At 40.9% G+C, this 11,970-nt stretch overlaps 1 protein-coding gene across 1 annotated transcript; it reads left to right on the forward strand.

Annotated features, from left to right (window-relative positions):
- Positions 1-2,504: 2,504 nt before the first annotated feature.
- On the forward strand, positions 2,505-9,728 carry LOC138743832 (IgG receptor FcRn large subunit p51-like). The gene is made up of 6 exons (XM_069899434.1): positions 2,505-2,637; positions 3,576-3,872; positions 5,260-5,373; positions 8,006-8,049; positions 9,083-9,184; positions 9,312-9,728. Exons 1-6 carry the CDS (start codon positions 2,505-2,507, stop codon positions 9,441-9,443), a joined length of 822 nt encoding a protein of 273 aa, XP_069755535.1. The 3' UTR covers positions 9,444-9,728.
- Positions 9,729-11,970: the final 2,242 nt, after the last annotated feature.

Consider the following 11,970-nt stretch of genomic DNA (forward strand, 5'->3'; position numbering starts at 1 on the left):
TCAGAGACAGTGATGGACCCGGCGATGTGTGCTACCTTCTGTTTTCCGGGCTTCTCAAATTATCATTCCAGGGCGATACGCAACCAGTCGATATTATTTGAGCAGAACATGTTCGACAAAAGATTCCGAACCTCCTCGCACTGCTTAGAAAGTAGGCACCTTGGAAAGCAACGCAGGTGGGTGGAGTCGGTATGGGTGGACGCGTACGAGTTGGGTGAAGGGCAGGCACTCAATTTGGGGCTGAAAGGCAGCGGTGAGGATGGCTCGCGCGCGGACATCGAAACCCGCGAAAGGGAAGCAGGGAGAAGTCGATCCCATCACGGCCACCAACCCCTCCCCCCCCCCCCCTCACCCTGGGAGGAAGGATGCTGGACAAGTGACGTTGAAAGGAGGGCGCAGAGAGCGCTGTAGTCGGTCTGTGAACCCTGGACCCACCTCCCTCGCATTCCCTGCGCGCAGGCCAATGAATTTTTATCATTGCTTTGTTCGGTAACTCGAGTGTCCGGGCACCCAGGAGGTGGGAAACGTCCCCTCCACCTTCATCACCATCGGGGTTTCAAACAGGTGAGGCAGACGTTCGGCTGCTCCTCCTCCAACCTCGTCCACTGCAATCGCTGCTTCCGATGTGGTTTCCTTCACGTCGGTGAGACGAAACGCAAACCTGGAGACCTTTTCGTATAGAGTCGACGATCTGGGTGCGATGGCGATGCCGCGCATTTGATATCCCTGCCATTTCAACGCCTCTTCCCATACTCACACCAACCTGGCCTCTCCACTGCCGGAGTGAGACCTGTTGCAAGTGGAGCAACAACCTCATGTCATCTTGAACGCGGTGACCGGATCCGATTCATCATCTCCTCGGGCAGTGAGTTCTACATATTAATGAATCTCCGTGTAAAAAAAAGGATCTTTCAGATCCCCTTGAAACCTTCCTCGCATCTTGAACCGATGCCCTCCCGTTCTTGATGATCCAACCGACGGAGTAAACCCAATCTGATTATCTACCCTCTCTGTTCTTCTCATCTCGGCCATATTTCTAACGATAAATATATATACATTTTAAATTTAGCACGGTAACAAGCCCTTTCTGCCCACCAGCGCGCGCCGCCCAATTTATTCACAATGAACCTATAAAACCCGGTACTTTTCGAACAGTGGGAGGAAGGAAACCATAGACCCGGGGAAAACCCACTCATTCAATGGACGGAAATTCTTTCTTGTTGCAGCCGAGTTGGTCCTCCGTAAAAAAAGTCACCCGTCCACATTCAATTAAAAAAGAGATAATAATTTCAAGCTGTAGTATGGGATTCGAGGACAAGAGGGCACAACTTCAGGATAAAAGGGCGTCAATTTAAGAGAAGCGGAATAGTTTCCTTTGCCAGAGGATGGTGAGTCTGTGGAATCCAGATCGTTGGGTATATTTAAGGAAGACATTGGCAGGTATTTGATTAGTCAGGGCATCAAGGGTTACGGGGAGAAGACCTGAGAGTGGGGCTGAGTAGGTGGATGGATCAACTCATGATAGAATAACGGAGAAGCCTCGATGGGCCTAATTCTGCTCCAAAATCTTGTTATCAATGTAAGAAGCATGATGTTTGAGCATTGCAGGATTAGTGGGAGAAGGGGGCGTTGTTTCGAGGGGAAATTCATCACAAATCATACTTTCTATATATTAAGTCGTCAAGGTGATTTCAGGAGGGCAAGAAATTAATGCATTTCAAACTCCTACTTTTCCCCTTCCTCAATTATCGATAGCAAACCCTGAAACGATGTCAACTATTTATTTTGAACATATAAATTCAACATTCCAACGTTCACTTCCAGGATGTGATAAGCCCCGGCAACTCGTCATACAACCCAAACGTCACATTTAACAGCGTTCCTGACTGCAAGGTCATTTGAATCCCTTGTGCAGAATGTCAGGGACTGCGATTGTTCTCCTTCTGCTTCTCCGAGGTAATATTTAACCAGTACCATTTTGTTCCTTGTTCTACTTATTTAGTTCTCTCTCTTTATCTCCCATCTCGATGCCGGCCTCACCGATTTAATTGCGCCATGTTACATTTTCTCAGCAGTTGCAGATCAGCGAGGTTTTCATGTAAATCAATTACCCAAAGAAACCAGTATACCAGTCGGGGGAAATGTAACCTTTTATTGTGTGTTCCCCATCATCCGCGACAAGTCCAGTGTGAAGGTCTACTGGTGGAAGGAGGGTGAGAATACATACCAACACAGCGATGTCGCCAATAGAAAACGATATTGTCTCCGAGGTAGAGCAAGTTGGTACTTTGAGTTGTGCAAAGCAACTGTCCAAGATTCTGGAGTATATCGCTGTTCCGTCATCGGTCCGGAAATGGTTGCAATCAATGGAAGTGGATCGCGTCTAATTGTTCACGGTAAATCATATTAACGGGAAAGGCAAACAGCGAATAATTGTCTGAACAATAAGAAACGGAAAGGCTGGTAGACAGACCATGATTTGTCGATACCCCTCTACCCGCTCAATGAAGATGAGGAAGGCGGAGATTCTGCCGCCCGTCTCCCAACTCGTACAGTTCGCGGTTATGTTCATGCCCGCCCGAAGAGGCTCGCTGCAACGTGGCACAAAGCTTTATGGATTCTCATTTGTATTGTCTAGTATATTCACCATCCTCACCCAGTCCCCCATCCTATAACTATTTTGTCTGATGTGGATCAAACAACCTGCAAATAAAAGCATTCCTCAGCCATTCTATATTCAGAAGATCATCGCTCCACCATTGTCCGAGTACATTGCGGGAACAATATCACAAGTTATAAGTAGCAAAAGGGAACCATTGAAAATGGTGGAAGTAGAAGATAACCACCCATTCACTCACGCCGCCCCACACACTCAATCATTCTCTCTCTGTCTCTTTCTCTCTCTCTCTCACTCACACACACACACACACACACACACACACCTTACCCATTTTAATTCGACGGAGAAGCTCGTTCGTTCTCATTATTTTTCATGGAATATTGGTTACTTCCCAACTACTTCCAGGAAAGAATTAGTCCGCATTCTGTCTTTCTCACGCAACATTGACAGATTTGTTTCAACTGAGGCAACACGGTAGGCAAAGCGGTTAGCGCAACGCTGTTTACAGCGCCAGCGACCGGGAACGGGGGTTCGACGCCCACGCTTTCTACAAGGAGTTTGTACGTTCTCCCAGTGTCTGCGTGGATTTTTCTCCGGAGTCCGGAGATGCGAAATATTCTTCGCTATCAGAGAGAGCAATAATCACGGAGGAGCTCCCGAGCCCTCCCCCCTCCCCCCCCCCCCCCCCCCCCCCCCCCACAAAGTGTTCTTGGTGAATTATTTGGATTACGAATGGAGAAAACGACTTTCTCAAGGAGGGTTTGGTTCGGCCTCTCTCCGAAATATTCAGATATGTTAACTAACTGAACAGAAAACGGCTTCTTCTGTTTCACAGGGGATTGGGATTTTCAAAGAGCATAATTCGAATTAATAGATGAGGTTGGGAAAGAACTGTTTTAAAAATTCCCAGTCATTGGATTAAATTAATCCAAATCTTTATTTACTCGTATTTCAGTGGCGCCAACTCCACTGAAAATCTACTCCAAGACTGTTGATGGGAATCCACTCACTAGACATGTTCTCGTATGCGAAACGGCTGCATTTTACCCGGAGAATCTCACCCTAATTTGGTACCGAAATGGAACGAAAATCACAGCGGGAACTCATACAAGGAAAGCGAAGAACGCGGAGGGATTGTATGTAGTTTCCAGCGATTTAACCTACAGCAACGGCGAGGATCAATATGCCTGCAAGGTATATCACCTCTCTCTCCAGACTCCAGCCGTTGCCAGGTATTCTGTTGCGAAACAAGGTATGTCGTCAACAGTCTAGTGAGTCGTGATTTGTTGTAAATGTCTTGATGCATTGTATAAATTCTTGCAGTTAATAATTCCGAAATTAAATCTTTCAAATTCCATGAGGAAATATAGGATGGAGCATTGATTTAATTTCCAATTTGTATAAGAAAACCTGTGCGTCTGAGGCATGGCCACTCAAATGCCGTTGGCAATCAAAAATAAAATTATTTGCTGCGCTACAGAAGTATAGAGATATTAATCGTTCACGTTTTATACCCACCTCATTTTCATTAGGTTTATTTTGTTTTCAATTTTAAGTGTGTCAGAGTTTTGCTCTACCACCATCTCTAAACTTCTTGTCCTTCTTGGAACTCTTAAATCTGCAGTTTGCTTTGCAAATTAATTTGGACTACATTCAAGCAATTTAGAAACTTCGAGTATTAATTATGTGCACATAATTGGTTCTGTATTTATTGATATTTTTCTGTTCACTCGTGTACAGCGTAATTCCACCCAGTTGTGTTTCAGCCCTATTCTGACCGCTCCACTCACAAATGGACATAGAATGCATTTAATATGAAAACCTAATGTTACTGAGTCCAGAGGACCCCAAAAACTAGCAGCAATAAATATGCTCCACAACACAGGGTTACTTCAACAAAAAAAGTTTTTAATTATATTTGAACAGTAAATCAGAATTGAACTTTAACATTACTTATCTTACCTAATACTTAATACTCCCCCACTCCCCCATCCCTCTAGTACTAAGCGCAGGTGTGTGTAATGTATATTTTAGATTGGAAAAGTTCTTTGGATCACAGTCCAATATCACTGGTTCCAGGCAATTCTTGTACTGTGCACAGAAGTTTGCATTAGCAAAGTTCACCAGTCTTTGATGCTTAACAGGCAAATGGTTACCACTCAGTAGGGTTCTTGCTGGTTTTCAGTGATAGATTCCTTTTCAAGACATCTGATTCCTTCTCAATCAGTCTTGCTGACCAACCTCGCCCCTTTCAGGGTTCTCCAGATGATCCTCTTTCTTTCAGGTCACCTTTCAGACCGCCAATCTCCTCCTCTGAACAGACAGCCTTCCAACGTTTGCCAGCGTGTCCCCCGTAACGTATTTCTGTCTCCTCTCTCTCTCTCTCTCTGTTTCACATCCTTGCTCTCTGAGAGCAAAACCCTTCTCCTCTGCCTGCAAATATATCATTCTCTCCCAGGCAAGCTGCTGTCGATAATTTGTTGCCTCCTGCAAAAAGCATTCTGAAATAGTCCTGCAAATAATTTGTATTTTAAAATGTGTGTGTGTGTGTGCAAGCTGCTCTAAGAATTCCTCCCAAACCACCTGTGAATACTCTGTCACACTAACAAGTATAATAAATATTCCTAATAACTTTGCAGATTCTCGCAATACCATCGCAAACTACCTGGTTCCTAGTGGCGTGGTGGTTGGATTACTGATTTTAGTGCTAATGATTGTTGTCGGGGTACGGTTGGGACGACAGGAACTTGAAGGTAAGATCTGGATTGAACGCTCGATGTTACTGAACACGGAAGAATTGTAAAATTCCTTTAATCTGTTGACAGCTTTGACAAACCGCCGGTCATCCTGAACGAGGAGTTGCCTCTTCTCGGTGACTGAACGTCCGTTCTCCTTTTCCCAATTCAGATTTTGCCTACTAAGAAGCAATAATGATTGCCATGTTCACCCTAGAACAACTGGAAGAAACTGCAGGGAACAGGATGAACCACCAATCAAAGCCACATAATTTGGGAACTGAGAAGAATATGATGAATTCATTTCCAGTTCGACCTAACGCAAAAAGCCACCTCCATTCCATGTATGTTACACGTGATGATATGGGAGAGCGACTGGTCTATGCGCTCAGAACAGGCTCAATGGCAATCGAGTGGCATCTAAGGATCGTAGCTCATGCATCCTTCGTTTACGACCCTGTTTCTCCTGCAGTTTTGCACTTCACATCATACAGGTTTACACTTCATGAGCAGTTAATCCGTCAGGCAATGTGAAAAATATTCGACATTTGTGGCATTCACACCGGGATCAAGTTTTACAGAAAATATGGTTATAAAGCCGAACTCTGCAGATTATACTTGTGCACTTATGTTGTGAAAGCCAGACTCCCTGACTACTTTCATGAAGCGTCTGCAAATTTTAAGTAAAGACTCTCAACCAATCTCCTGCTGCTGAACATAACCCAACTCCATGCTCCAACACGGGGCAGAGGAATATTCTCTATCTCATTCTCCATCAAAGGAAATTCATCTAAGTGTATCCTAATCAGCTCTGCTTCAAATGAAGCTCCCGACCTGAAGAAGAGAATGTTCAAATTTCAATTCTGGCTCTGGTATAATATACTTTTAGATATCAGTGAGTTCTGCTCTAACCCGCACTTCAGATGTATGGTCGATTTTTTAAAATTAACTTGCAAACACTTAACAGATAATATGAATGCCCCAATAGGCTAACCAAACCAAAAGCCTTTTAAAACAATATTGTCACCAAAATCTAATTCAAACTCAAGCAACATCAATATGCAGAGCTCGTGGTTCGTTTACCTATCACCAGTATCTCCAATGGAGCAGTCTATTCCGAAAGGCGCCCTTGAAAATAATTATCTGGAGCGTAAGGAAAATAACGCATGGATATTTTCAAAGCGTCCATGAAAACAGCTAACGTTGTGGCAGCTTCATTGCGATTCTGGCATTGAACGATCGAAACATTGTAAAGAATCATCCAAGAGTCTATGGTGTAAGGAAAAAAAGCTGGTTATCAGTCGGATACAGAAACAAAGGAAATAGTGCAAGCAGCAGGCAATCGTCCATGACCCACAAGCTCACACACACAAACTACCTGTGCAAAGCCTAAATCCACATTCGCTGCACCATTACCTCAGAAACGTACCTGCGGAGCAATGATTCAATTACATTTTCGACTTCAGTCCAATTAAAAAAATGTCATTTGATGGCATTGGTCGCCTTGTTAATGTTTTCCTTCATTTCGGAATTAAACAAAATACCACTGGTAAAATGAATTTGGGTTCGATTTGAGGATAGAAAAGATGTCACAATGCGAAATACGAAATATTTCCAGCATTTGTCCATTTCCCGAAATATATTTTAGAAACATAGAAACATAGAAGATAGGAGCAGAAGTAGGTCATTCGACCCTTCGAGCCTGCTCCGCCATTCAACGAGTATATTGGCTGATCTTAAAGTTCAGTACCCCGTCCCGCCTTCTCTCCGTAACCTTTAATACCCTTATACTGAAGAAATATATCTAATTCCCTCTTAAATATATTTAATGAACCTGCCTCCACTGCCCTCTGTGGCAATGAATTCCACAGATTCACCACCCTCTGGATAAAGAAATTCCTCCTCCTCTCGGTCCTAAATGGTTTGCCTATTATCCTCAAACCATGGCCCCGGGTTCTGGATTTTCCCATCATTGGAAACATCCCATCTGCATCCACTCTGTCCAGTCCTGCCAGAATTTTATATGTCTCTATGAGATACCCTCTCAATCTTCTAAACTCCAGCGAGTACAATCCCAATCTGCGCAATCTTTCCTCATAAGTCATTCCTGCCATTCCAGGTATCAGCCTGGTGAATCTCCTCTGCACTCCCTCCATTACAAGAACATCCTTCCTTAGATAAGGTGACCAAAACTGCACACAATACTCCAGGTGTGGTCTCACCAAGGCCCTGTACAACTGCAGTAAGGTATTCTTGTTCCTATACTCAAACCCTCTTGATATGAAGGCCAACATACCATTTGCCTTTTTAACCGCTTGCTGTACCTGCATGCTCGCCTTCAGAGACTTGTGTACAAGTACCCCTAGGTCTCTCTGCACTTCCCCATCTCTTAATCTATTGCCATTCAAATAGTAATCTGCCCTCCGGTTTGTATTACCAAAGTGGATAACCTCACATTTATCCACATTGTAGTGCATTTGCCATGTATCTGCCCAGTCCCTCAATTTATCCAAATCACACTGGAGCTTCCTGACCCCCTCTTCCGTGCACAAAACCCCTCCGAGCTTAGTGTCGTCTGCAAATTTGGAGATATCCGCACTGCGAATGATGTTAAACGTTATAATGACATTAAAATTTCGCCTCTTTCAAGGTGAAGAGGAATGTGGGATGGAACCAAATGGCCACCAGGATCAGGTATGTCCCTTCATTTATTCATACTGGTCAATGCTGGAAATGCCAAGAAATAGACTGAATTAGAGCGACTATATTCTGCTCACATTAGAAACTTTACGTATGTTTACCAGAAGTATTAATCGGATTCAGAATTTATTGTCATGATCAAGTCATGAAATTCGGTGTTTTGCAGCAGCATCTTAATGAGAACATGGATATAACCATCTTACGACATTACTATAAAGGTAAAAGAAAGTAATTAAAAACAAATGTGCAAGGTAGGATTTTTGGATCATTAAACATTCAGGAATCTGATGGCAGCGGGGATCAAGCTGTCTTGTGCCGTTGAGAGCTCGACTTTAGGCTCCCGTACTTTTCGCAGATGGTAGTAGAGTGAATCTGGAATAGGCTGTGTGCTGGGTGGTGGGGGGTTCTTAAGGATTGAGGCAGTGTTTTTTTTTTAAAGACACCACCTCATGTAGATGTCCGCGATGGTCCCAGACAGAGTTAACAACCCTCTGCAGTTTATTCTTGTCCTGAGAGTTAGTGTCTCCATACCAGGTAGTGATGCAACCAGCCAGAATGCTCTCCACGGTCCACTTGTGACATGCTCCTCAGACACCTCACAAAGTATAGCCGCTGGCGAACCTTCTTGGTGATTAGATCAACGTGGAGGCTCCAGGACAGATCCTTGGAGATGTTAACACCCAGGAATTTGAAGTTCTTGATCCGCTCCACAAATCCGGTCACAGAGGACTTTTCAAATGGTTATCACAATGTCCTTGGTTTCAGCGTTTTCAAGTGTTAAATGTCTGATTAACAGATCAAGGTTCAGTAGCAGTGGTTAAATGTTGGAGATCGTCGCTCTTTGAAACTCTTCCAAAGTCAAAACTGATAGGTTTAAATAAAATATGATGTTCATCGTGCCATAATATTTGCAACTGTATCCATATATTTATACATGAACTCGTGTCCTTGATCTCAAGCCCAGAGCAAACTATTTAAGGATTGACACGGACACTTAGTTGAATAATATTTTTGTCGAACTTTTCAGAGAGAAGAGAGCAACATGATACATTATGTTGCAATACATTTCGACACGTCCAGGAAGGCTACAAAACAAAAACGTCTTGACGCAAGGCATGCTTTTGATCAGGTGAGTGTAAATAACGGTGTAGAGAGTTCATTAATTGGATACTATTTCTCAAGCATACGATTTGAGCAGCACATCCCAAAACAAATGAAAAAGCCAAATAGCAGTATTTTCTCAATTGCCTTTACAGAAAATGCAAGGGGAACCAAGGGGAACCAGCACAGAGTATAGGATAAACTGCAAAGAGAGCACAGAATATGCGGAGGTGAAAACAAAAAAAGACCGCGGAGCAACAGAGGCGCTTTATTCAACAATAAGATAAATATACCAGTCAGGCTGCAGTGGCGAAGACTCGTTTCTGACGTATTTCAATCGCAATCTGCTTCAAAATCAACTTTTTGATGCTATTTTTTGTAATTTTATTCAGTATCTGATTTAGTTTTTCCCAAAACGTATTAACTTTTGTACATACCAAAGTTGCATGTAATGTTGTTCCCATTTCCCTCTTACAGCAAAAACATCTATCCGATAAGGTTGAATCTCATTTAAAAATTTTTTGAGGAGTGATATATACCCTGTGTAACCAATTAAACTGTATCATGCGTAACCTTGTGTTTATTGTATTCTTCATAGTTCCAGAACAACTTTTCAAATACTTCATTTTTATCTTTATGTTTAGATCCTTTTCCCACTTCTGCTTAGGTTTATAATTTATTTCATTTTCCTTATCTTGCAGCTTAATGTACATGATGGTTATAAATCTTTTAATTTCCATTGTGTCTGTAATTACATTTTCAAAGCTGCTTCCTTCAGGTAATCTCAAGCTGTTTACCAATTTATCCTTTAAATAAGCTTTCAATTGATGATATGCAAACATTGTCCATGAGTTATCCCATATTTGTACTTCAACTGTTCAAATGTTAATAAATTATTTCCCAAAAAATAATTTTCTATTCTTTTGATTCTTTTTCTCTCCCATTCTCTAAAGGAAAGGTTGTCTGTTGTAAAAGGATCTGGCAGATTGAGGGTCAATAATAATTTTTGTATTTGATAATTCGCTTTTTTTCCCTTTCTAAGTGGATCTTCTTCCATATATTGTAAATGATGCAGTACTGGTGTGTTATCATATTGCACCAACTTTTCATCCCACTAATAAAGTATATGTTCCAGTACCTTCTCCCCTATTTTATCTAGTTCTATCTTAGTCCAGTCTAGTTTTTCCCTTGTCTGGTAAAAATCTGATAAATACCTTAATTGTGTTGCTCTATAATAATTTATAAAATTTGGTAACTGCAAACCACCTTGATTATACCTCTCTGCTAATTTATCTAATGCTACCTTTGATTTCCTCCCTTTCCACAAGAATTTCCTTATTATTCTCTTTAGTTCATTAAAGAACTTTTCTGTTAAAAGAATTGGTAATGTTTGAAATAAGTATTGTATTCTTGGGAACACGTTCATTTTAATGCAGTTCACCCTCCCTATCAACGTTAGGGGTAATTCTTTTCAATGTTCTAAGTCTTCCTGCAATTTCTTTATTAGTGGCTGATAATTTAGTTTGTATAAGTGGCTTAAGTTATTATCTAACCTGATCCTAGGTATCGGATTGCTTGTGCTTGCCATCTAAATGGTGATTCTTTGTTAACTTCTGTATAGTCTGCAATACTCATTGGAATCACTTCACTTTTATTTCATTGATCTTGTAACCTGATATTTCTCCAAATTCCATCAATTTCTTATGACATTCTTTTACTGATAACTCTGGTTCTGTTAGGTATACTATGATGTCATCTGCAAATAAGCTGATTTTATACTCCTCCTTTTCTTTAATCATTTTTATTTTATTTTCTATTCTTATCAGTTCTGCCAAAGTTTCTATTGCTAAGGCGAACAATGAGGGGCATAGTGGACATCCCTGTCTAGTTGACCTACTTAATTTAAAGTGACTCGATACATATCAATTTACTGCTACCTTCGCCAATGGTCCATTATACAATGCTATAATCCAATTTATATTTTTTTTTCCTGTAGATTGAACTTCTGTAATACTTTAAGTAAGTAGTTCCACTCTACTCTGTCAAAGGCTTTTTCTGCATTCTAGAGCAACAGCCACTGTTGGTTTCTTATTTCCTTAAACTGCATGGATTAGATTAATAAGTTTACAGACATTGTCCACTGTTTGTCTTTTCTTAATAAATCTAGTTTGATCTAGTTTTACTATTTTAGGAACACAGTCAGCCAATCTGTTAGCTAATAATTTCACTATTATCTTATAGTCTAAATTAAGTAGAGATATTGGTCTATATGATGTTGGTGTTAATGAGTCCTTTCTAATCTTTGGTATTAATTTATTTTCATAATTTAATTTATATAAAAATTGATAATTAACATTCAAAATTATACCCAGATATTTGATTCGATCAGTCCACTTCAAATTAATAATATTCTTATAAACTGAATAATCTCCTTCACTTACCGGTAACATTTCACTTTTTTCCCAATTAACTTTATATCCAGAAAGACATCCATTTTGTATTAAACATTCCTTCAAATGCAAAGGTGACTGAGGTTGGTTTATTAAATACACCAATACATCATCAGCAAATAAATTAATTTTATACTCCTCATCTAAAACTTTCATACCTTGTATCTGTGTATTTTGTCTTATCAACTGTGTTAAAGGTTCAATCACTAACACAAACAAAGCTGATGATAAAGGAAAATCTTGATGAGTTGATTGAGTTAACTTAAAGGATTCTGAAATCAAACCATTCCTCAATATTCTAGCTACCAGTTTACTATATAGAGACCTAATCCAACTAATAAAAGAAGGACCAAATTTAAGTTTC

This window comes from Narcine bancroftii, chromosome 10 (genome assembly GCF_036971445.1).
Source record: "Narcine bancroftii isolate sNarBan1 chromosome 10, sNarBan1.hap1, whole genome shotgun sequence".
NCBI classification, from domain to species: Eukaryota; Metazoa; Chordata; class Chondrichthyes; order Torpediniformes; family Narcinidae; genus Narcine; species Narcine bancroftii.

Bases quoted from the DNA above. Each gene is read 5' to 3' on its own strand.
- LOC138743832 (XM_069899434.1), top strand. From the start codon at position 2,505: ATGAAGATGAGGAAGGCGGAGATTCTGCCGCCCGTCTCCCAACTCGTA. The intron at 3,873-5,259 runs GTATGTCGTCAA...ATAACTTTGCAG, and splicing joins GTATTCTGTTGCGAAACAAG to ATTCTCGCAATACCATCGCA. The intron at 8,050-9,082 runs GTATGTCCCTTC...CGAACTTTTCAG, and splicing joins CAAATGGCCACCAGGATCAG to AGAGAAGAGAGCAACATGAT.